Below are 24,725 nucleotides of genomic sequence, written 5' to 3'. Positions count from 1 at the left end.
TTCATATATTTGTTTTCTTCCCCCAAACTTTTTCTTTTTAACATTCAAGTCCCTCCGACAAGAGGCGACGCAAATTTCATAACTAACTACCGAGCTCCGAGAGCTGGCTCTCTCTTTCTTCTCACCTCTCTCGGTCGGATTCTTCTCCGTCTGAAAAAAATCTTGATCGATCAAAACAGTCGAATTTTTGGTCTTCGAAATTCTGGGTTTTTGAAATAGTTGATCGGTTTTTGAAATGGCTTCTTCAAGTTTAGGGAGCTCAATCCCTGCACCAGGTATAAAACTTTCTTCCTGAATCTTCGATTTCGATTTTTTAATCTACCTCAAATTGATCAGTGTATTGGCTTGTTTGATCGAAAACTCTTGAATTGTGTAATTGGGTCAACATTGGTTTTGGCAATGTCTGTTTTATCTGATCAAGTTTACTTTTTTTATATTTTGTTGGCAGAGGCTGTTCAACTTCTGGTATCATCTCTAGCTGATGATTCCTCTGTGGTTAGAGAAGCTTCCATGGCTTCTCTTAGAGATATTGCCTCCCTGTATGTACTATTTATCTCATTTTACTTCGTACACAAGACATGCAACTATGAGTATCGGGAGATCTTTGATACTGAGCTGTTGTGTGATTTTTTTTTTTTTTTTTTATTTAGGAATCCGCTTCTGGTACTTGATTGTTGCTATGCTGTGTCTCGTGGAGGACGAAGGGTAATGTTCTGTTTGCTTGTCTTTTGTTTCCTTTTATTGGTGGGTTGAAACTTAAATCTTGTGCTGTTTGGTGTTGCAGCGGTTTGGTAACATGGCTGGGGTTTTTCAAGTAATGGCATTTAGTGTTGGTGCGTTAGAGAAAGGGGAGAGTGATTCAGTTTTCATGGGAAAGCTTGCTAAGATTGCTACAGCTGAGATTATATCTTCCAAGGTGTGTTGCGACGGCTGAATCATTGTTAAAGATTTCTTTTTTGTACGTACTGATAGTTAGATAGATTTACGTAGTGAACTTGGAATCGTAGGTGAGCTACATTATTTCTATAAAAACAGGGGACACTTCTTGCAATGCTCACAAACTTTCTCGCAACTGTTCGTATATGTTTCCTGATCAATTTTGGATCTTTTAATGGTTCATCATAACGTAGGAACTAAATGCTGATTGGCAAAGGCAAGCATCAGGGCTGCTCGTCTCAATTGGAACACATTTTCCTGATCTTGTAAGTCTTGTTTTTTTCTTTTCTGTTTGCTAATTCAAAGAGGGATTTCTTGACATTGAGAAAAAACTGTTTTTTTAGTTCCATGTGACTGTACACTCTTGAGTTGTTGCCTTTTACTATACACAAAAGGTTGGTAACATGATTGGTGGTGAGATGCATTACGATTCGGATTATCTTTGATAGTTTGCATGATATAATATGAGTTGCTGCTGAGAAAACCATAGTAGAGACTTTCATCTGCCATCATGTTAACATCTATATTGAGACATTTTAGATAGTGTCATGAGTAAAGCTGGTCCTTGTCTCTATACTGTCATTTATGAGGTAGAAGGCAGCCTATCCCGTTAGACGTGGGGCTTGATTTCCCTTCTTTTTGGATAAAGTCCAAGATATTTGATATTTTTTAATTGATATGGACAGATGATGGAAGAAATATTTCTTCATCTGTCTGGTCCGGCTACAGCTGCACCTGCTATGGTTCAAATACTTGCTGACTTTGCCTCATCTGATGGTTAATTTCTAACTCTCATTCGTGTCCCTGTAATTTTTTGTTTCTCATATTGAAAAGTTTATGGAACTTGCAGTTCTCTGATATTTTGAGTTACTTTCATATTTCCTTTGAAGCTTTGCAGTTCACTCCACGCCTGAAAGGTGTACTTTCAAAGGTGTCGCCTATTCTTGGGAATGTTCGGGACATACACCGACCAATATTTGCAAATGGTACAGTGAAACTTTTGTAGTCTGTTTTTGTTTAGGGAGTGAAATTCTTTTACAGAAACTACTATTTTGTGCCAATTTTCCTCCCTCATCCTGTAAGCTTTTTTTTGTCTTGCACTATGTGGTTAGTTGACTCTAATCTGGCTTCTAGAAGGGTCATGAGGTCAGAGTTTGTTTTCTTGCTGAACCAATATGGCAATATAATTCATACTAACATAAAAGTAGGTTATTAACCTGTTGATCTGTACATCTTCGCACTCTAATTATCGACTTTGTGTGTTTAGCATTTAAGTGCTGGTCTCAGGCAGTGTGGCTATACATCACAGATCTTACCTCAGATTCTCCGCTTGACAGTGATGTCATGTGAGACCACTTTCTTTGTTCTGTTTATTTCTGCCAGTTTTTGTGTTAAACGCTCTCAAATCAAGGGCTTCATCTGATGCAGGTCATTTCTGAATTCAGTTTTTGAGCTATTGTTGAGAGTTTGGGCAGTTTCCCGAGATCATAAGGTGAGTCCCTGATCTCTTTTAGCATTATACTCCACTTTACGTTTTAATAGTATTGCGCGTTTCAGTTTAAAAATATTATTCAAGAGATTACCAAGGTAAGAACATGGTTCGTAAATGTTCACAGACTATTATTTTATAACAAAGACAATGAAGAAAGATGGTATGTAACTTTATTAAGATAAAAATAAGAAATGAAAGTTTGTTTTCGGGTTTTTCTTTCCTCTTCCCCCAGTAATGTATCTTTGAAATTCATAATATGGAGAGATACATCTCTAGAAGATATTGCTAGTTAGTTATTCACTTGCTCTCCAGACATGTCTCGTGACTTTAAAGTGTGCCTCTTCTGCTGAATAAGGTACGAGTATCAACTGTAGACGCTCTGGGTCAAATGGTCGGTCTTATCACGCGGACACAACTGAAATCAGCATTACCAAGGCTTATTCCAGCAATACTTGAACTGTAAGTTCTATTTTTTATTCTATGTTTCGTTCTACTCAAGCTTTACTTCTCAAAGGCCCAGCGAATAGTATATTCGTTGTCTGCTTCATATATTACTCCACAAATAAAGCTTTGCTACGTTAGAAAGAAGTATGTACAAAGACATGAGATGCTTTTCGTGTAAATTTGTCTTCTTTTTTTTTTAAATTCTAATTGTAGTGATCATTCATTCCTTTCATTTCAATTTTTAGGTATAAGAAAGATCATGATGATGCTCTTTTGGCGACATGTAGTCTTCACAACCTTTTAAATGCCTCGTTACTTTCTGAGTCTGGTCCTCCACTGCTTGATTTTGAGGTACTGGTGGTTCCATCATTTTTTGTTGCTAAGGTGCCTCTTTATCTACAGTCATCTGGCACATTGTTTTTTCGGATGTGATGCGGTACTGGAAAGATGTAAAATAGTTTGTTATACAATGTTTTGTTTCTTGTCAGGACCTCACAATTGTTCTGTCAACACTTCTTCCTGTGATCGGTATCAATAATGAAAGAAAAAGGTTCTCAGATATTTCTGTGGGACGGAAGGTAAGTCACTGATCGCTTTCAGTCTATCATGTTTTGAGCCTTATTTTGGGAGCGATGTATTAATATTTTGCCTGTTCTTTATTTTTTGTGTTGCAGACATACAATGAAGTGCAGCGGTGTTTTCTGACTGTTGGCTTGGTTTACCCTGAGGATTTGTTTACATTTCTTCTTAACGTAAGGACATCTTTTGTTTTATGATTATGGCTCTAGTTATTCTTTGTATATGTAACGCAAAACGGTGGCAATACCTAGCACTCATATTAGACTCAAGAACTATTCCTTGCCACACATCTGTGTGATATTTATATGGGCTTTTTATCTTACATATTTGAAATCCCTGTCTTCCTTGTATACTTTCACCAGAAATGCAAGTTGAAAGAAGACCCTTTGACGTTTGGTGCTCTTTGCATCTTGAAACATCTGCTTCCGAGGTGTATTCTTTTATCCTTCATCAGTATAACTTATCATTCAGAGTTAATTTACCATCCTAACTTAATGATGTTGCATTGTGTTCGAAGGTTGTTTGAAGCATGGCACTCAAAACGGCCTCTTTTGGTGGATACTGCAAGTTCTTTGTTAGATGAGCAAAGTTTAGCTGTTCGAAAAGCCCTTTCAGAGGTACTGAGCTGGCGTAGATTTTCTTATTTACTACTAAAATATGCATGCTTTAGCATAGTGCTTCTACTTTAATGACAGTTGATCGTGGTCATGGCTTCACACTGCTATCTGGTCGGTCCATCTGGGGAATTATTTGTTGAATACCTTGTACGCCATTCTGCAATAGGAGAGAGTGACCATCTGAAGGTAAGACCATATAACATAACATATGGTATTGAGTTTGGACTGCCTTCTTTGTTGTTATTTATCTGAAAGTAACGAAATATGAGGGTAAGGCAGTCCAAATATAGGTATCCTCACGTCCTGCCGAGTGTTTTAAATGCAGTGAAGAATTCGTATCCTTGTTGCCATTAACCATGATTTTTTTTCTGGTGCTTAGATATTTCATCCATCCTGCTTAAGTTGTTTTTTAAAAATTAGTGACTTGTCGGCTTCATCTAGGATAATAATTGAGAAAAGTGTTGGGGTTGACTCTTGGGTGTTGCTGTTAGTAATAATCTAACGTTACCAGAAACCTGGAACATGATCTTACTCCAGGTTGTGTTATTGAGTCTTCTTATTTACTTGCTACAAGTCTTGGAGTCTTCTTACCACTGTATATACAGAGTACATATGCTAGTGTTGTTTCAGACACGTTTGAAGTACTACTGTCTCTGTTACTTATTTTTCATGAGCTACAAAATTTCTCTTAGGCAAAAGGGGAACTAGTTAGTCCAACACAGCTAAGAGCAGTTTGTGGAAAAGGTCTTCTGCTCTTGACCGTTACAATCCCAGAGATGGAGGTACGACACCTTTTATTTTAATATAATAGAACCATCCCATTACTTATAGCTTTCAGATTTTAATGCTAAAGAGTATATGAAATTGCAGTACATTCTTTGGCCTTTCCTACTGAAAATGATTATCCCTAAGGTCTACACTGGCGCTGTTGCATCAGTAAGATCTTTCTTTTGTTGCCTAGAATTTTTTTTTTCAGAGATTGGACCAGAGTTAACATTATTATTGGTATAATTAGGTATGTAGATGCATAACTGAACTTTGTCGTCGTAGATCTTCAACCACCCCCATGTTGATCGAGTGTAAAGCTCGTGCTGATATTCCGAACCCTGAGGTAAATTTCTTCTTACACTCTTTCAAATGATATATCGTGTATGGCAAGATTTCAAAATTGAAAATATGTATGCACATATATTACAATTGCAGGAGTTGTTTACCCGTTTGGTGGTTCTTTTGCACAACCCTCTGGCAAAAGAGCAGTTAGCATCCCAAATTTTGACGGTGAGTTTGCGTCAATAACTTCAGAAATCCTGTAATAGACTAACATTTTATGTCCCATAATTCTATACAATGCTTTCTTTGTTCATGTTTTCCATCAAGTGTAAATGCTTGATCATCTTTCAAGTTCTAGCTTTTGTCAACCTCTCTGTTGTTACTTCATTCAGGTCCTTGGCTATCTATCCCCTCTTTTTCCAAAGAACATCAGCATGTTTTGGCAAGATGAGGTACACTGTTGTTTGTTCTAGATAATCTTATGACCACTATTAAGCGCTACTTGAAGATTGCCTTTTTTAGCTACTAATACACGTGACCCTAATTAGTTTTCACATTTGGTAAGCTCTAGATTCCAAAAATGAAGGCGTATGTCTATGACACAGAAGATCTGAAGCTGGATCCAACTTACCAGGAAACTTGGGATGACATGATAATCAATGTGAGCTTATTCAACTTCTGTGAAAGAAAAAGAAAACATCTTTCTGAGCTGAAGTTTCTTTACCATATTATCAAAGTTTGATCTATATATTACTTCTAATCATTGTTCTTTTGTACAGTTTCTAGCAGAATCATTGGATGTCACCCAGGATGCTGACTGGGTTATATCTCTTGGAAATTCTTTTGCAAAACAATATATTCTTTACGCTCCGGATGATGACCATGCAGCACTTCTACACCGGTAAAATTCTTGGTTTTTCATTTTTTTTCTGGTCTCTGATGAAGTTGACATACCTCTACGTTTTGTTGGTGACTATTTTGCGTTAGTTGTTGAGAAAATATAGTTGGCTTGGATTGTTGATTCCTTCTAACATCAAATCAGCAAGTGGGTCGCATATTGTCAGAATTTTAAAATGTATTCCTTGATTGACATAACTTTCTGGATTTTTGTATCTGGTGATTTTCTGATTCTTTTATCATATTATCAAAGTTTATAAAAAGAGAGACATTCCGATACCTGCATTGATAGTATACATAAAATTGTTTTGTGTACTTCACTATGTGGCTGAACAAGCTTGTTTTACTTGTGGTTTTTATTGTTATTTTTCAGATTCTGAGAGATGGCTGATAAGTTTTAAACTCTCTGAAAACTGTATTTATTTAATTAATTGAGCGAAGAGCAGTGTCGTAAACCTCTTGTGCTTTGATTTCAGGTGTATCGGAATACTTCTCCAGAAAGTTAATGATAGAGCATATGTTCGTGACAAGATTGACTGGATGTACGAACAGGCTGACATTTCTATACCTGCAAATAGACTGGGTTTGGCGAAGGCCATGGGGCTGGTATTTTGAGTGTACTTGCCTTTTTTCTCTCTTAGATGTTGATTTTCAGCCTATGTTAATATGCTAACTTATTGCGTAGGTCGCGGCTTCTCACTTGGACACTGTACTGGAAAAGCTGAAAATCATCGTGGATAATGTTGGGCAGAGTATTTTCCAAAGGTTTATCTTGCTTGACTTATTGAAATCATCACCACATATACTTTCTAATGTTAAAAATCTAGTTATGCCTGCATATCTGTCACTCATTGTCGAACCTATTAGTTTATTTCTCTCTTTTAGATCATAATTTATATTTCAGTAGTGGAAGGCTGTATCTAAAAGGTTCTTAAATTCTAGCTTATCCCAACTCTTCTTATGTGTGTATTAAGTTGGACATTTAAAGCTACAGTGGCACATGCAGAAAATGTTATATCAAAAGGTTTCCTAATATTAGAAAATAGCTTCTTCTTAGTCATCTAGTTGCTTCCAGGCATTCTAGAATTGGTCACTTTTACAACAGGTTTACAAAATTTATGACATATCACTGACTTAATGTTCTTGTTTTTATTGTAGGATCTTATCTCTCTTCTCTGAGAGCTATAAAACAGAAGACAGTGATGATATACACGCTGCTTTGGCTTTGATGTATGGATATGCTGCAAAATATGCACCCTCATCAGTTATTGAAGCCAGAATAGATGCACTTGTCGTATGATTCTAAACCTTCAAATGAATCGCATTTCTAATTAGATTATAATCTTCCATCCTGCTTCTTTTTCTATAATCTGTTATAAACTTATGCGTCAGATTGACTTTAAGTCTTGCTAAGAAAACTCATCTTATGAAATTAAATTATCATGAAGAGTCGGAAATTCGAGTAGTTTTTTTGTGACCAGACAGTGATTTATGTTTGAACTGTTGAGACCTTGTTTTTGTTATCTCCGCACCACGTTTATTTTCAAATTCCATTTTCATAATCATATTTCGTTTGCATGTATTACAGGGCACCAATATGCTTTCACGGCTTCTTCATGTGCGGCAACAAACAGCAAAACAAGCTGTTATAACTGCTATTGATTTATTAGGTTAGTATGGCGTTGAAATGTAGATGATGGAATCATTCATTCAATGACTGATCGGTTTCTTTCCTCTCTTTGATTTTTTCTATCAAGTTACACTGCCTACATGGTATGGATATAATTTTAGGGAAAGAGGATATAGGACCCTGATCTTTTGTATCTTTGTGTGAAGGTCGTGCTGTCATAAATGCTGCAGAAACTGGTGCTACATTCCCATTGAAAAGAAGAGATCAGATGCTTGATTATATATTGACTTTGATGGGCCGAGATGAAAATGAAGGTTTTGCAGAATCTAGTCTCGAAGTTCTACACACTCAGGTAGTACACTTTATGTCAAGAATCTGTACCATGTGACATTTCTTTCGAAGAGGCAGATACCATTTCTCTTTCTAATAAATTTGTACAGGCACTCGCTCTGAATGCATGCACAACACTTGTCTCTGTGGAACCAAAGCTGACCATTGAAACTCGAAATCGTGTCATGAAGGTGATTATTTTCTCGTTTGAACCGAGTATAAAAAGAAAAGAATGAGATTAGTGCTGTTTGTTTTGTTTATACATTTTCTCTTGGATTTACTTGTTTTCGTGGACAGGCTACACTGGGATTCTTTGCTTTGCCTAATGATCCATCAGATGTCATTAGTCCCCTTATAGACAATCTTGTGACTCTCTTGTGTGCCATCCTTCTTACAAGGTATTTATTTACTTGACAAGTTTTAAATTCGCCAAGCTGTTATGTGACTGCAGATTCTCTGAATCTTAGGAAAAGTTTCTTGATCTGTTTATTATTCCCATTGGTGAAATACTTTCTGTAAAACTGAAGTCTTCAGTGGAATTTCTTAAATAAATTATCCATGTTCTAGGTTTATTCTTTCAGTTTTTACTTATTTATTTAAAGTACTTTATTAGAGACTTAATTTCTAGTTTCGTCTCTTATAAGCTTATTTGATCTGTTTCATTATCTTGCATAACTTACATGTTACTTAATGTTAGATTAGATTCAGTGATTATGGTAGTGGATTTGGAGTCTCAAATATTGAGTCCTACTACAAGTGTATGTACAAATTTGTATAAGTATTTTTATGCCGCTTATTCAATGATATATGTGCATGAACTAGTGGAGAGGATGGAAGAAGTCGAGCGGAGCAGCTTTTGCATCTGCTTAGACAGCTTGATCAATATGTTTCGTCACCCATTGATTATCAAAGAAAAAGAGGTTGTGTGGCAGTTCATGAGATGCTTCTAAAGTTTCGTAAGCTTTGTGTTGGTGGCTATTGTGCTCTTGGTTGTTCTGGGGATTGCCCACATAGAAAGTATGCTGACCGCAGTATGCAGGGGAATTTTTCAAATCTACCATGTAGGAAGATATCCTTCAACAATTTGTTTGATCTTTATATCGTATATTATCTACCAGCTAATTAATTAATTTCCTTTGTTTGACCAACAGCGGTATTTTTATTTCCTGATCGCGAGGTATTATGTTTGGGAGATAGGGTCATAACCTATCTCCCACGCTGTGCTGACACAAATTCTGAAGTACGGAAAATTTCGGCACAGGTATTTGATTAGTACTTATCCTGATCAACTGTGTCACAAGACGATGGGTCAGCATTTAAACTGAGTGAAACATTGATAGTTTCTAATGGTTTCTCCTACTATTATTTTTGTTAGATTCTTGACCAGTTCTTCAGCATTTCCCTTTCCCTTCCAAAAGCTGTACTTACAAGCGGGTTGGATTCTGAAGACTCCTATAAAGCCCTGTCTTCCCTTGAGGATGTCATTGCCATATTGAAAAGTGTAAGCACTTTGTGGTTAGGCTCAGAGTTATGTCCATTTCTTTTGTTTGCTTCATGTTCAGGGTGTCAGATTTATTTGAATTGGCTTTCAGGATGCCTCTATTGATCCATCTGAAGTTTTTAACAGAATAGTCTCTTCCATTTGTTCTCTCTTAACGGAGCATGAGGTTTGTTTTACTCCTTCTTTTGTGTAAATTTTGGTTCCTTTGGATGGTTGTGGTCCCATCATGTTGTGCTATGTCATGTAGCTTGTAGCAGCCTTGCATAGTTGCACTGCAGCTATCTGTGACAAAATCAGGCAATCTGCTGAGGGAGCCATTCAAGCGGTTACTGAGTTTGTTTCAAGAAGAGGGAGTCAGCTTAGTGACAATGATATATCAAGGTACATCAAAGCTTGTTGTCATAGACGGGCTATAGTCCTTTTTTATTGTTATCTGACAACCTTGTTCTCCTTTCTTCTTTTGGTTTTCTTCTGGCAGGACAACTCACTCCTTACTCTCGGCAGCAGTTCATATAACTGATAAGAATTTACGTGTTGAAGCTATTGGAGCTGTATCCTTCTCTTAATTCTGTTAGAAAAGTTGTAACGTGACACTTCTATAATATAAAACTCACTAGATTTTATCTTGTATGCTCTTGGTGTATTACTGCTTACCTTAATCACATGAAGATATCTGCACTAGCAGAGAACACACAATCGTCAATTGTGTTTAATGAAGTGTTGGCCACTGCTGGAAAAGACATCGTGACAAAGGACATAACTAGAATGCGTGGGGGATGGCCAATGCAAGATGCATTTTATGTAAGTACCATTTCCTCTGGAACAATATTATAATATGAGATTGATTATTCTCATACATGATATTACTTTGTATTCTTTTCTTTCATGATTATATCATCTTCTAAAGAAGTCTTAACGTAATTTTGGGAATGATTGTCTTACTCGAAGTTTGACGAGGCCCCTCATTGCCAATTATATTTTGATGCAGGCTTTCTCTCAACATACGGAGCTTTCAGTTTTGTTCATGGAACACTTAATATCCATTCTCAATCGTAGTTCTTTAGTTAAAAGTGATTCACATAAGGGAGAGAATACTAGCTCTTCTTCTGAAACACATGTAGAAGATGATATTCTTCAAGCTGCCATTTTTGCTCTCACTGCTTTTTTTCGGTAGCTTTCATAAACCATCAATTTTACTTGAGAATAGATGATGCATTTTTGATGACTAATATACTCAATTAACCAGGGGTGGCGGAAAAATTGGAAAGAAAGCTGTTGAGAAAAGCTACTCTTCTGTCGTTGGGGCACTTACTCTTCAATTGGGTAGCTGTCATGGACTTGCAAGTTCTGGTCAGCAAGACCCATTACGGTAACTCATCGACTTTCAAGAGAACTGTAGGCAGATAACGATTGCTACTCTTATTTTAGTAAAGCCTTTGTAATTTGTTTCCCTCTTGGCAGAGTACTTCTAACTTCATTTCAGGCTTTCTGTGAGTGTGTTGGTGATCTGGAGATGGGCAAGGTACCTTTTAACTTTAACATTAAATTGGTTCTGTTTAGTTTCTAGTATGATGAACTGATACTCTGTCTTTGCTTAGATTTTGGCTCGTAATGGGGAGCAAATAGAAAAAGAAAAATGGGTTGGTCTAATTGGCGATATTGCTGGATGCATTTCAATTAAGAGACCGAAGGAGGTAGGTACCTAGTTAATGCAGTTGTGTTTTCAGGGTCTTTGTAGCCAAACTGTTGTGTTTCACCAATTGATCATTGGCTCAATAGTTGAGTAATCAATGGTGGCAATATGGATTTTCACATGACCATTCTTGTTGGGAAGTCATGATATATGTGCATAGTAGTTTAATACACATGAGGGATTCTTTCAGTCTGAAAAAGGAATGACCTTTTTACGACAAAGTAATATAAAAAAAACTCTAAACCGTCCACAAAGATTACAATTTTCCTTTAGACTTAAGTTTTAGTACTGGTGTTACAGGTTCGACATATTTGCATGATTCTAACAAAAGCACTAAACCGTCCACAAAGATTTCAAAGGGAAGCTGCTGCTGCTGCATTGTCAGAGTTTATACGCTACAGGTATAATGTTTTCAATGTCCTTAAAACTTTCTTTTTTTTCCATTTTGATTTTATTTCCTACAGGTGTAGTTTTATGTAGTCTTACTCGGCTTAGTGACACATTGATCTAGATGCATGTAACCATCTATCTAGTAAGCTCTGTTTGGAAAAAAAGTTAAGGTCAAAGTGACAATAATGGTTTTAGTTCTAAGTTATGTGTATATAAAAGATAAGGAAAGAAAGTCAAAGGACTGAAGCATCTTGCCTGACATGTGTTGTAAACAAAGCACTTCCTTGGTACCTTATCTTCTTAACTTTTCTCTACTAATATTTCTGAGTTGCAGTGGTGATTTTAGTTCTGTAATGGAGGAGATGGTCGAAGCACTCTGTCGCCATGTGTCCGATGATTCTCCGACTGTAAGGCGCCTTTGTCTAAGAGGATTAGTGCAAGTAAGAGTAATTTTCAGCAGTGTTTATTTACTTATCTTGATTGTCTAAGAGTACTAGTGCAAGAAAGAGTTATACGGATCACCTTTACTCCTTATCATGATCTTCTAGTAGGCTTACCATAAAGTATATGCTCCTGTTGGATTATTACAATGATGTCAGATCAACAGTTAATATCTAAAGAACCCTAAAACACTCATTATGGAGATGTGTTATCTTCCACTAAGTAAAACAACTTTATACACATATTTATAGCATGTTGATGCAATGAGAGTTACTTGTAACATATGCTAGAGGATAGCTTATCAGTTTTTGGACTAAGGTGGTTTACGAAATTAAAATTGGTGTCTGCTGTTTCTCTTTTTTCCCAAATTTATTATTCCTGAGAATCATCACTTAGCTGTTTCGTGGTTTTACCAGATGCCATCTGCTTGTATGAGCCACTACACAACTCAAGTTATTGGTGTAATATTAGCGTTGCTTGATGATCTGGATGAGTCTGTGCAACTAACTGCAGTGTCATGCTTGTTGATGGTAATGCTCAAACCCATTAACAACTCAAGGCTTCTGAATTCTGACTGTCTGTCAGATCTGTTAGCAATATTTTTTAATCTTCATATACTTGTTTTCTTTTTATTAGGTTACAGAGTCAGCTTCTAATGATGCTGTTGAACCTATCTTGCTGAATTTATCTGTTCGGCTTCGTAACCTTCAGGTAAGGTCTAGCTTTAAGTTACCCAAAATGTTTTTATAACTGAAATTAATAAAAATAAAGCGTTTAGGCCAGAGTCAAGCTTGAACAGAAGAAAAATTGCAAAACCAGTTCTCTAAGTTCACTATACTGTCAGATACATTTTTTCTGTAGGAGTGCGTTGCCACTAATTTTACTTGAAATTCCAATTTGTAACAGGTTAGTATGGACCCGAAGATGAGAGCCAATGCATTTTCAGCACTTGGAGCTTTAAGTAAATATGCTACTGGAGGGCAACGTGAGGGATTTGTTGAGCAGGTGACACAAACCCTTTTCGTTTCCTTTTCAATAATGTCGAGGAAAGAAGTTTTTTTCAGTTTTAATCTCATTGGATGAAAATGTCTAATATCAGATTCATTCCACCCTTCCACGCTTGGTAGTGCATCTCCATGACGATGATCCTAGCATAAGACAGGCTTGTCGGGTATTTTTTCTTTATAGCCTATTGCTCCTTTTTTTGCTTTGAGGTATCTTTCAGTTTACATATCCCTTTTTATTGAATAGGTAACCCTCAAGCGGTTTGCTCCACTCGTGGACATAATAAACTATTCTACCCTCTATGATTCACGTGCTTTTGGTTCTGAAGATAGGTATGTCTCGCCGTCCTATGAGTACCAAATCTATTTTGTGCACTTTGACCACTGTTATCTCTAAAATGGTTTGTATTTTCAGAACTGACTATGAAAACTTCGTAAGGGATCTCTCAAAGCACTTGGTTCAAGAGTCGGAAAGAGTTGATACTTACATGGCCTCAACCATCCAGGTTCGGCTCTCCTCGAATAAGCATCATAGTTGCCAAATTCATAAACTATATATATACAAGAAAAACTGAAGTGAGTACTACCCGTTGCAGGCTTTTGATGCACCGTGGCCAGTAATTCAGGCGAATGCAATACACTTCTCCACCACCATGTTGTCACTCTCAGAGGATCAGCACATAATCTCTCTCTACTACCCACAGGTATATTAGAGAAACTACATATAACATGCACATAAGTCTTTATTAGTTCTCAAGCCTGTCATCTTGTTCAGGTGTTTGAAACGCTGGTTAGCAAGATGACCCGGTCGCAAGATTCAGTTGTGAGAGCAGCATGCTCATCAGCCTTTGGGTTACTGCTAAGATCAAGCAAGTCAACACTGTGGAGAGGAGCTCGACTTGACGGGACCGACTCAGGTAGAAAAGCCAATGATCTCGAATCTGTTAAGAAATAACATGTGCATTACGGTCTGTGTGAATACCAACCAGTTACTGCCGAAAACTTTGGGGGGGTTTGCGATATATATCCATAGGTACAGTGTGCAATGAGAAACCATCCAGGTTTTTGTGCTTGTTGTAAAGTGTATTATGTTTTCATCTTGTAAAGGATATTGTCACTCGTGTGTCATCTCTATTACCAAACTCAGGAAAGAAACATTCACACGAAATTGTTGTAGGCTGTGGTCCTCTTTTTATTGATTATAATTTTTGAGGCTAGTGTTGGATATACTTGTCTTGACAGAGTCCAACGTTTGATTTATCTTCAGTTAGTGTTTCATATGAGAGTTTAAACGGTCTTTGAAGTTTCAAACACACATTAGATTTTGGTAACATTGGTAATTTATTTATGTGGCCTCTATGTTTATTTTGATTTTTGAGACTTGACGATAGATGTAGCTATCACTATCAGTGAGCCCTCCAAGTTGTTGTTTTGTGTATGTGAATTATCTTCGTTTTCTTTATGAAGATATGTTTCTAAACTTTTCCTGAGAAGGAAGGTCACTACGATGGTCACATACGGACAAACTAAGTAGCAAGCACAATCTGTGGACTTAAAAAGAGGTGTTTGGCAAGTAAAAAACTGTTTACGTCATCTGTTACGTCTTCTGTTCACTTTATGTTTTACTCTCCACGCATCTTATCCTTTATAAGCTCGCACAAATCTTAACCAAAACCAAAGCAAAACTTGAGAGTTTCTTACTAAGGTTGAATCATGGTTTCCGAAACAACCAAATCTTCTCCACTTCACTTTGTTCTCTTCCCTTTCATGGCTCAAGGCCACATGATTCCCATGGTTGATATTGCAAGGCTCTTGGCTCAGCGTGGTGTGATCATAACAATTGTCACGACGCCTCACAATGCAGCGAGGTTCAAGAATGTCCTAAACCGTGCCATTGAGTCTGGCTTGCCCATCAACTTAGTGCAAGTCAAGTTTCCATATCTAGAAGCTGGTTTGCAAGAAGGACAAGAGAATATCGATTCTCTTGACACAATGGAGCGGATGATACCTTTCTTTAAAGCGGTTAACTTTCTCGAAGAACCAGTCCAGAAGCTCATTGAAGAGATGAACCCTCGACCAAGCTGTCTAATTTCTGATTTTTGTTTGCCTTATACAAGCAAAATCGCCAAGAAGTTCAATATCCCAAAGATCCTCTTCCATGGCATGGGTTGCTTTTGTCTTCTGTGTATGCATGTTTTACGCAAGAACCGTGAGATCTTGGACAATTTAAAGTCAGATAAGGAGCTTTTCACTGTTCCTGATTTTCCTGATAGAGTTGAATTCACAAGAACGCAAGTTCCGGTAGAAACATATGTTCCAGCTGGAGACTGGAAAGATATCTTTGATGGTATGGTAGAAGCGAATGAGACATCTTATGGTGTGATCGTCAACTCATTTCAAGAGCTCGAGCCTGCTTATGCCAAAGACTACAAGGAGGTAAGGTCCGGTAAAGCATGGACCATTGGACCCGTTTCCTTGTGCAACAAGGTAGGAGCCGACAAAGCAGAGAGGGGAAACAAATCAGACATTGATCAAGATGAGTGCCTTAAATGGCTCGATTCTAAGAAACATGGCTCGGTGCTTTACGTTTGTCTTGGAAGTATCTGTAATCTTCCTTTGTCTCAACTCAAGGAGCTGGGACTAGGCCTAGAGGAATCCCAAAGACCTTTCATTTGGGTCATAAGAGGTTGGGAGAAGTACAAAGAGTTAGTTGAGTGGTTCTCGGAAAGCGGCTTTGAAGATAGAATCCAAGATAGAGGACTTCTCATCAAAGGATGGTCCCCTCAAATGCTTATCCTTTCACATCCATCAGTTGGAGGGTTCCTAACACACTGTGGTTGGAACTCGACTCTTGAGGGGATAACTGCTGGTCTACCGCTACTTACATGGCCGCTATTCGCAGACCAATTCTGCAATGAGAAATTGGTCGTTGAGGTACTAAAAGCCGGTGTAAGATCCGGGGTTGAACAGCCTATGAAATGGGGAGAAGAGGAGAAAATAGGAGTGTTGGTGGATAAAGAAGGAGTGAAGAAGGCAGTGGAAGAATTAATGGGTGAGAGTGATGATGCAAAAGAGAGAAGAAGAAGAGCCAAAGAGCTTGGAGATTCAGCTCACAAGGCTGTGGAAGAAGGAGGCTCTTCTCATTCTAACATCTCTTTCTTGCTACAAGACATAATGGAACTGGCAGAACCCAATAATTGAGTATACGTCATCTTTTTAAAGGAATTTAAAAATTAAATAGTTTTGTTTTCTGTATTTGTGAAATTTAAAACAGAGTCTTAGTTACACATTTGTACGAATTAGCAGAAGACAACTAATTAGTGTAACTTTCACATACTCGAGTCATCTTTACTTTGAAAAAGTTGGTTTAAGGTTCGTTTAGACTTATCTAACATTAAGGCTGCGCCTAATTTTCCTAAACCAAGATCAATTGACATAACCTATTTATGTCCCTTTTCAATGTCTCAAAACCATTTGAGGTGAAATTTCCACACAAATTTTGTTAAATGATTTTATTCCCCCAGTAATGATTAAAAAGTACAATTGTGAGTATATCAATGTTTTGAAAAAGTTATCTCTTGTGTTCAAAGCCGATTTACCTTCAAATGTCAACATGATTTTGTTTAGAAAGTGTGACTGATTCTAGAAGTTAATTAACATGCATAATAATTTAAATTTAGCATATCATAACCCAAAAATACTCAAAATATATATGTCATGAAAACTTAGAAATATTAAACACACTGTACGTAATCTTCTATTTATAGAGATATAGTTTTGATTTCGATCTTCATCCAACTAAAAGTTACTAGTACACGTGGATGAATGAATCAGCTGCTAAATACAACTCAGTGATAACTTTCACTTCTGAAGTCATGTTTTCTTTTTTTTTTTTTTTTTTTTTTTTTTTTTTGATCACCAAATCTGAAGTCATGTTTAACTTCCAAAAAGTTTCCTTAAGATTCGTTAAGACATATCTTCAAAAAAATGTTGTATTCACTCATATATAGTACTAATAAAATGAAAAATATGCACTACATAGCCAAATTCTTTTCTTTTACTTACAAAAACGGATGAAAAAGAAATCATAAATTAGTTTCTAATTTCCAAAATTGACACGAAATGAAAATTCATAAATAAGTAAGTTCATTTCTCTCATGCTTTTTTTAATAACAGATTTTATTAGTGTTTTTCTAATTTTCGTTGAAATATATTATGTTTGTGTGTTTGTTGTAAAGTTTATTATGTTTTCATCGTGTAAAGGATATTGTCACTTGTGTGTCATCTCTATTATTGAACTGACGAAAGAAACATTCACACGAACTCGTTTTGTTGATTATATTTTTGAGGCTTCTGCTAGATATATAATCGTCTTGAAAAATTCCAGCGTTGGATTTATCTTCATTTACTGTTTTATATGAGAGTTTAATCGGTCTTTGAAGTTTCATATACGAATTCGATTTTGGTAACATGAGTAATTTATGTATGTGGCCTCCTCTTTGTTTATTTTGCTTCTTGAGACTTGCGGATAGATGTAGCTATCAGTGAGGCTCCAAGTTGCTGTTTTTGTGTATGTGAATTATCTTCTTTTTCATTATGAAGATATGTCTCTAAAATGTTTCTGAGAAGGAAGGTCACTAGAAGATGTAGGATGGTCACATACGGACAAACTTAAGCATTTACTAAAGTCTGTCGCAAGCACAATCTGTGGACTTAAAAAGAGGTGTTTGGCAAGTAAAAATCTGTTTACGTCTTCTGTTCACTTTCTTTCTTGCTCTCCACGCATCTTGTTCTATATATAAGCTTACACAGATATTAACCGAAAACGAAACAAAACTTGAGAGGTTCTTACTAAAGTTGCATCGTCATGGCTTTCGAAAAAAACAACGAACCTTTTCCTCTTCACTTTGTTCTCTTCCCTTTCATGGCTCAAGGCCACATGATTCCCATGGTTGATATTGCAAGGCTCTTGGCTCAGCGAGGTGTGCTTATAACAATTGTCACGACGCCTCACAATGCAGCAAGGTTCAAGAATGTCCTAAACCGTGCCATTGAGTCTGGTTTGCCCATCAACCTAGTGCAAGTCAAGTTTCCATATCAAGAAGCTGGTCTGCAAGAAGGACAAGAAAATATGGATTTGCTTACCACGATGGAGCAGATAACATCTTTCTTTAAAGCGGTTAACTTACTCAAAGAACCAGTCCAGAACCTTATTGAAGAGATGAGCCCGCGACCAAGCTGTCTAATCTCTGATATGTGTTTGTCGTATACAAGCGAAATCGCCAAGAAGTTCAAAATACCAAAGATCCTCTTCCATGGCATGGGTTGCTTTTGTCTTCTGTGTGTTAACGTTCTGCGCAAGAACCGTGAGATCTTGGACAATTTAAAGTCTGATAAGGAGTACTTCATTGTTCCTTATTTTCCTGATAGAGTTGAATTCACAAGACCTCAAGTTCCGGTGGAAACATATGTTCCTGCAGGCTGGAAAGAGATCTTGGAGGATATGGTAGAAGCGGATAAGACATCTTATGGTGTTATAGTCAACTCATTTCAAGAGCTCGAACCTGCGTATGCCAAAGACTTCAAGGAGGCAAGGTCTGGTAAAGCATGGACCATTGGACCTGTTTCCTTGTGCAACAAGGTAGGAGTAGACAAAGCAGAGAGGGGAAACAAATCAGATATTGATCAAGATGAGTGCCTTGAATGGCTCGATTCTAAGGAACCGGGATCTGTGCTCTACGTTTGCCTTGGAAGTATTTGTAATCTTCCTCTGTCTCAGCTCCTTGAGCTGGGACTAGGCCTAGAGGAATCCCAAAGACCTTTCATCTGGGTCATAAGAGGTTGGGAGAAATACAAAGAGTTAGTTGAGTGGTTCTCGGAAAGCGGCTTTGAAGATAGAATCCAAGATAGAGGACTTCTCATCAAAGGATGGTCCCCTCAAATGCTTATCCTTTCACATCCTTCTGTTGGAGGGTTCTTAACGCACTGCGGATGGAACTCGACTCTTGAGGGGATAACTGCTGGTCTACCAATGCTTACATGGCCACTATTTGCAGACCAATTCTGCAACGAGAAACTGGTCGTACAAATACTAAAAGTCGGTGTAAGTGCCGAGGTTAAAGAGGTCATGAAATGGGGAGAAGAAGAGAAGATAGGAGTGTTGGTGGATAAAGAAGGAGTGAAGAAGGCAGTGGAAGAACTAATGGGTGAGAGTGATGATGCAAAAGAGAGAAGAAGAAGAGCCAAAGAGCTTGGAGAATCAGCTCACAAGGCTGTGGAAGAAGGAGGCTCCTCTCATTCTAATATCACTTTCTTGCTACAAGACATAATGCAACTAGCACAGTCCAATAATTGAGTATATGTCATATTTTCAAAGGAATTTAAACATTCTATAGTTTTTGTTTTCTGTATTTGTGAAATTTAAAACAGAGTCTTAGTTACACATTTGTACGAATTAGCAGAAGACAACTAACTAGTGTAACTTCCACATTCTGGAGTTATCTTTACTTTGACAAAGTTGGTTTAAAGTTCGAGATAACCTAAACCAAGAACGATTGACGACATAACCTTTTTCTATCCCTTTTCAATGTCCCAAAAACATTTGAGGTGAAATGATTCGTAAAATATTGTTAAATAATTTATTCCCATTAATGATTGTGAATCTATCCATCTTTTGAAAATGTTATATTTTTTATTCAAGGCCGATTAATCCTTCAAATTTCAACATGATTTTTCTTAAAAAGTGTGACTGAATCAAGATGTTAATTAACATACATAATAAATTTAATTTAAAAATCATAATTTAATTTAACATATCATAACCCAAAATTACTCTATAACTGTACGAAACTTAGAAAATTAAACATTATGTATAATCCTCTATTTATAGAGAAATAATTTGGTTCGATCTTTATCCAAGTAAAAGTTATTAGTACTAGTTAGTATTCGCACATTAATATTACATTTTAAAAAAAACATAACACTAATTATAACGTTAACTATCTTATTTTCAACTAATCACGTGAATTTAAATAATTAATAATGGCTATATATAACCGGTTATATTACTACATGTGCATGTGACCCATCAATATTTGTTAACGTCTAGTAGATAAAGTTGTGTTGGAAAGAGTCAAGTTCGATTTGGCGACTGTGGATCCATATATCATCTTTTAGTGTCATGCATCTACCAGAACAAATTGAACTTTAAAATTTCAAACAGAATTCGATTTTGAGACTTGTATCGTGTAACTAACTTAAAGAGCCCAAATTTATTTTTCTGTCTCGTGGATCAAGTATCTTATTTTAATTTAAAATAAAATATCTTTGTAAGCTTTACCAGTAAAATGGTCACAAAAAGACGAGAGAAGAAAGTTTTGGACACGGAATATCCTCTTGTAGTAAGAACTACCAAATTTGTCAATTATTATCCCATTACTCTACGTGTCTTACGTCATCTACTACATCTTGTTAGAGAAGCTTTTTTTTATCCCCACTTTTCTTATCTTATATAACCTCACATATATGATCGAAGAAATTAAAAACACATAACTTGAGTATTCCTCATTGAGTCGTTGCAAACGGTATGGCTACGGAAAAAACCCACCAATTTCATCCTTCTCTTCACTTTGTCCTCTTCCCTTTCATGGCTCAAGGCCACATGATTCCCATGATTGATATTGCAAGACTCTTGGCTCAGCGTGGTGTGACCATAACAATTGTCACGACACCTCACAACGCAGCAAGGTTTAAGAATGTCCTAAACCGAGCGATCGAGTCTGGCTTGGCCATCAACATACTGCATGTGAAGTTTCCATATCAAGAGTTTGGTTTGCCAGAAGGAAAAGAGAATATAGATTCGTTAGACTCAACGGAGTTGATGGTACCTTTCTTCAAAGCGGTGAACTTGCTTGAAGATCCGGTCATGAAGCTCATGGAAGAGATGAAACCTAGACCTAGCTGTCTAATTTCTGATTGGTGTTTGCCTTATACAAGCATAATCGCCAAGAACTTCAATATACCAAAGATAGTTTTCCACGGCATGGGTTGCTTTAATCTTTTGTGTATGCATGTTCTACGCAGAAACTTAGAGATCCTAGAGAATGTAAAGTCGGATGAAGAGTATTTCTTGGTTCCTAGTTTTCCTGATAGAGTTGAATTTACAAAGCTTCAACTTCCTGTGAAAGCAAATGCAAGTGGAGATTGGAAAGAGATAATGGATGAAATGGTAAAAGCAGAATACACATCCTATGGTGTGATCGTCAACACATTTCAGGAGTTGGAGCCACCTTATGTCAAAGACTACAAAGAGGCAATGGATGGAAAAGTATGGTCCATTGGACCCGTTTCCTTGTGTAACAAGGCAGGTGCAGACAAAGCTGAGAGGGGAAGCAAGGCCGCCATTGATCAAGATGAGTGTCTTCAATGGCTTGATTCTAAAGAAGAAGGTTCGGTGCTCTATGTTTGCCTTGGAAGTATATGTAATCTTCCTTTGTCTCAGCTCAAGGAGCTGGGGCTAGGCCTTGAGGAATCTCGAAGATCTTTTATTTGGGTCATAAGAGGTTCGGAAAAGTATAAAGAACTATTTGAGTGGATGTTGGAGAGCGGTTTTGAAGAAAGAATCAAAGAGAGAGGACTTCTCATTAAAGGGTGGGCACCTCAAGTCCTTATCCTTTCACATCCTTCCGTTGGAGGATTCCTGACACACTGTGGATGGAACTCGACTCTCGAAGGAATCACCTCAGGCATTCCACTGATCACTTGGCCGCTGTTTGGAGACCAATTCTGCAACCAAAAACTGGTCGTTCAAGTACTAAAAGCCGGTGTAAGTGCCGGGGTTGAAGAAGTCATGAAATGGGGAGAAGAAGATAAAATAGGAGTGTTAGTGGATAAAGAAGGAGTGAAAAAGGCTGTGGAAGAATTGATGGGTGATAGTGATGATGCAAAAGAGAGGAGAAGAAGAGTCAAAGAGCTTGGAGAATTAGCTCACAAAGCTGTGGAAAAAGGAGGCTCTTCTCATTCTAACATCACACTCTTGCTACAAGACATAATGCAACTAGCACAATTCAAGAATTGAGCATATGTCATTTTATGTTCATAGAAATTTAAACATTAAACAGTTTTTGATTTCTATATTGGAGAAATTTAAATCAGAGCCTTTGTTAAACACGTGGATAATGAATCAGAAGAAGATAAATCAGTGATAATTTCTGAAGTTATCTTTATATATCTTCCAAAAAGCTGGCTTAAAACTTGTTTCGACATATCTAAAAATAAATGTAAGGCAGTTATACCTAATTATCATAAACGACGAACACAGTTTATTGTGGATTGACTTAATCTCATTTCTATCCCTGCTTTTTCATATTGACCTAATTATAAATTTATAATGATTTTGTTTTTTTTGTCAAAAGTGTTATATGTATGAAATCTAGTAGATATAGTACGTTTTCTTGAAAAGACTCAAGTGTCAGATTTGGCGGCTATGGATATGAATTACATTGAATTTTTTTTTGTATACGAACTGAACTGAAGTTTAAAACGTCAAATAGAGAGTGATGTTTAGTGATGTTTTCAAACACAATTCTGATTTTGGTAATGTCTGAAAGAGTCATATTTTGTTAGTGAATTACTGGACTTTTATAGCTAACTGAGACTCCAATATTGATTTCGTGTTTTGCGGATCAAGTATCATATTTTTTACGCGTTTTTGGTAAAGAAAAGACACAAGAAAATGCAAAATGGTCACAAAAGGACGACAGAAGAAAGTATTGACCTTGAGGTGTCCTCTTGTAATAACATCTGCCGTTTATGTACAACAACAACATTGTTACGTAATCTATTGCACATGTCAATGAAGCCTTATTTGGACCACCACTATTCTTATCCATCTTCTATATATAAAGTCACGATCACATGATCACACACAATCCAAAAACCACAAAACTTGAGAGTTCATCATTGAGTTGGAACCGGTATGGCTTCCGAAAAATCCCACAAAGTTCATCCTCCTCTTCACTTTATTCTTTTCCCTTTCATGGCTCAGGGCCACATGATTCCCATGATTGATATAGCAAGGCTCTTGGCTCAGCGCGGTGCGACAGTAACTATTGTCACGACACGTTATAATGCAGGGAGGTTCGAGAATGTCTTAAGTCGTGCCATGGAGTCTGGTTTACCCATCAACATAGTGCATGTGAATTTTCCATATCAAGAATTTGGTTTGCCAGAAGGAAAAGAGAATATAGATTCGTATGACTCAATGGAGCTGATGGTACCTTTCTTTCAAGCAGTTAACATGCTCGAAGATCCGGTCATGAAGCTCATGGAAGAGATGAAACCTAGACCTAGCTGTATTATTTCTGATTTGCTCTTGCCTTATACAAGCAAAATCGCAAGGAAATTCAGTATACCAAAGATAGTTTTCCACGGCACGGGTTGCTTTAATCTTTTGTGTATGCATGTTCTACGCAGAAACCTCGAGATCTTGAAGAACTTAAAGTCGGATAAAGATTATTTCCTGGTTCCTAGTTTTCCTGATAGAGTTGAATTTACAAAGCCTCAAGTTCCAGTGGAAACAACTGCAAGTGGAGATTGGAAAGCGTTCTTGGACGAAATGGTAGAAGCAGAATACACATCCTATGGTGTGATCGTCAACACATTTCAGGAGTTGGAGCCTGCTTATGTCAAAGACTACACGAAGGCTAGGGCTGGAAAAGTATGGTCCATTGGACCTGTTTCCTTGTGCAACAAGGCAGGTGCTGATAAAGCTGAGAGGGGAAACCAGGCCGCCATTGATCAAGATGAGTGTCTTCAATGGCTTGATTCTAAAGAAGATGGTTCGGTGTTATATGTTTGCCTTGGAAGTATCTGTAATCTACCTTTGTCTCAGCTCAAGGAGCTGGGGCTAGGCCTTGAAAAATCCCAAAGATCTTTTATTTGGGTCATAAGAGGTTGGGAAAAGTATAATGAACTATATGAGTGGATGATGGAGAGCGGTTTTGAAGAAAGAATCAAAGAGAGAGGACTTCTTATTAAAGGGTGGTCACCTCAAGTCCTTATCCTTTCACATCCTTCCGTTGGAGGATTCCTGACACACTGTGGATGGAACTCGACTCTCGAAGGAATCACCTCAGGCATTCCACTGATCACTTGGCCGCTGTTTGGAGACCAATTCTGCAACCAAAAACTGGTCGTTCAAGTACTAAAAGCCGGTGTAAGTGCCGGGGTTGAAGAAGTCATGAAATGGGGAGAAGAGGAGAAAATAGGAGTGTTAGTGGATAAAGAAGGAGTAAAGAAGGCAGTGGAAGAGTTAATGGGTGCGAGTGATGATGCAAAAGAGAGGAGAAGAAGAGTCAAAGAGCTTGGAGAATCAGCTCACAAGGCTGTGGAAGAAGGAGGCTCTTCTCATTCTAACATCACATACTTGCTACAAGACATAATGCAACAAGTGAAATCCAAGAACTGATTACATCATTTTTAGTAACATTACCATAATTTAATTCAAATTAAGTCTGTTCTTCTGAGATGTATTAAAAAAAACTTATAATGATGCACTAGATGATGATTTCCGCTGTATGCGGACTAAATTTACTAGTAAAATTAACATAAACTCTAGCCACCGTATTAAATTAAATCATTTTCAGGTTAAAAATTTATTCAGACCTCTTCTCAAGTTAAAAACTATATCATTTTCAAGAAAAGAAATATCAAATACTAATA

At 37.2% G+C, this 24,725-nt stretch overlaps 5 protein-coding genes and 1 long non-coding RNA gene across 11 annotated transcripts; 5 read left to right on the top strand and 1 right to left on the bottom strand.

Annotated features, from left to right (window-relative positions):
• Positions 1-55: 55 nt before the first annotated feature.
• AT2G36810 (ARM repeat superfamily protein) lies at positions 56-14,377 on the top strand (the record flags this gene model as incomplete). 3 transcript variants are annotated; one of them, NM_001336609.1, is made up of 51 exons in its annotated part: positions 56-275; positions 449-539; positions 651-705; positions 785-916; positions 1,131-1,202; positions 1,623-1,713; positions 1,827-1,922; positions 2,204-2,282; positions 2,365-2,428; positions 2,784-2,887; positions 3,118-3,223; positions 3,361-3,450; positions 3,547-3,624; positions 3,814-3,881; positions 3,969-4,068; positions 4,147-4,254; positions 4,761-4,850; positions 4,939-5,004; positions 5,084-5,179; positions 5,272-5,346; positions 5,511-5,570; positions 5,690-5,779; positions 5,898-6,019; positions 6,492-6,621; positions 6,701-6,780; positions 7,174-7,309; positions 7,604-7,685; positions 7,852-7,997; positions 8,086-8,166; positions 8,273-8,373; positions 8,798-9,036; positions 9,127-9,236; positions 9,351-9,476; positions 9,568-9,642; positions 9,724-9,857; positions 9,955-10,027; positions 10,146-10,277; positions 10,465-10,646; positions 10,723-10,845; positions 10,938-10,998; positions 11,075-11,170; positions 11,470-11,570; positions 11,894-11,999; positions 12,417-12,530; positions 12,637-12,711; positions 12,907-13,005; positions 13,100-13,171; positions 13,252-13,337; positions 13,420-13,510; positions 13,601-13,708; positions 13,780-14,377. In NM_001336609.1, 51 exons carry the CDS (start codon positions 236-238, stop codon positions 13,957-13,959), a joined length of 5,112 nt encoding a protein of 1,703 aa, NP_001325040.1. In that variant the 3' UTR covers positions 13,960-14,377. The 3 variants fall into 3 exon arrangements, with proteins under 3 accessions (NP_001325040.1, NP_181219.4, NP_001325039.1); NM_129236.4 differs by having other exon boundaries at positions 236-275; positions 4,900-5,004; positions 13,780-14,219; NM_001336610.1 differs by lacking the exons at positions 56-275; positions 449-539; positions 651-705; ... (2 more) ...; positions 1,623-1,713; positions 1,827-1,922 and having other exon boundaries at positions 2,164-2,282; positions 13,780-14,231.
• Positions 14,378-14,568: 191 nt separating this feature from the next.
• DOGT1 (don-glucosyltransferase 1) lies at positions 14,569-16,526 on the top strand. The gene has a single exon (NM_129235.4). It carries the CDS (start codon positions 14,718-14,720, stop codon positions 16,203-16,205), a length of 1,488 nt encoding a protein of 495 aa, NP_181218.1. The 5' UTR covers positions 14,569-14,717; the 3' UTR covers positions 16,206-16,526.
• Positions 16,527-17,609: 1,083 nt separating this feature from the next.
• Positions 17,610-19,633, bottom strand: AT2G36792. 4 transcript variants are annotated; one of them, NR_140733.1, is made up of 2 exons: positions 18,194-19,633; positions 17,610-18,114 (listed from the first exon to the last, which is right to left on the bottom strand). It is a non-coding gene; the product is annotated as an other RNA (long non-coding RNA). The 4 variants fall into 4 exon arrangements; NR_140732.1 differs by having other exon boundaries at positions 18,214-19,633; NR_140735.1 differs by having other exon boundaries at positions 17,734-18,078; positions 18,153-18,817.
• Positions 17,832-19,525, top strand: UGT73C6 (UDP-glucosyl transferase 73C6). The gene has a single exon (NM_129234.2): positions 17,832-19,508. The coding sequence runs from the start codon at positions 17,872-17,874 to the stop codon at positions 19,357-19,359; it is 1,488 nt and encodes a 495-aa protein (NP_181217.1). The 5' UTR covers positions 17,832-17,871; the 3' UTR covers positions 19,360-19,508.
• Positions 19,634-20,306: 673 nt separating the features above from the next.
• On the top strand, positions 20,307-22,334 carry AT2G36780 (UDP-Glycosyltransferase superfamily protein). The gene has a single exon (NM_129233.2). It carries the CDS (start codon positions 20,590-20,592, stop codon positions 22,078-22,080), a length of 1,491 nt encoding a protein of 496 aa, NP_181216.1. The 5' UTR covers positions 20,307-20,589; the 3' UTR covers positions 22,081-22,334.
• Positions 22,335-22,852: 518 nt separating this feature from the next.
• AT2G36770 (UDP-Glycosyltransferase superfamily protein) lies at positions 22,853-24,621 on the top strand. Its single transcript, NM_129232.4, has one exon. The coding sequence runs from the start codon at positions 22,981-22,983 to the stop codon at positions 24,469-24,471; it is 1,491 nt and encodes a 496-aa protein (NP_181215.1). The 5' UTR covers positions 22,853-22,980; the 3' UTR covers positions 24,472-24,621.
• Positions 24,622-24,725: the final 104 nt, after the last annotated feature.

The sequence above is a fragment of the Arabidopsis thaliana genome, chromosome 2 (genome assembly GCF_000001735.4).
Source record: "Arabidopsis thaliana chromosome 2, partial sequence".
Classification (NCBI taxonomy): Eukaryota; Viridiplantae; Streptophyta; class Magnoliopsida; order Brassicales; family Brassicaceae; genus Arabidopsis; species Arabidopsis thaliana.
The sequence above is the reverse complement of the archived record's forward strand: the minus strand, read 5'-3'. Positions and strand labels throughout refer to the sequence as shown.

Excerpts from the sequence above, each read along its gene's own strand:
- DOGT1 (NM_129235.4), top strand. The coding sequence starts at position 14,718 with ATGGTTTCCGAAACAACCAAATCTTCTCCACTTCACTTTGTTCTCTTC.
- UGT73C6 (NM_129234.2), top strand. The coding sequence starts at position 17,872 with ATGGCTTTCGAAAAAAACAACGAACCTTTTCCTCTTCACTTTGTTCTC.
- AT2G36780 (NM_129233.2), top strand. The coding sequence starts at position 20,590 with ATGGCTACGGAAAAAACCCACCAATTTCATCCTTCTCTTCACTTTGTC.
- AT2G36770 (NM_129232.4), top strand. The coding sequence starts at position 22,981 with ATGGCTTCCGAAAAATCCCACAAAGTTCATCCTCCTCTTCACTTTATT.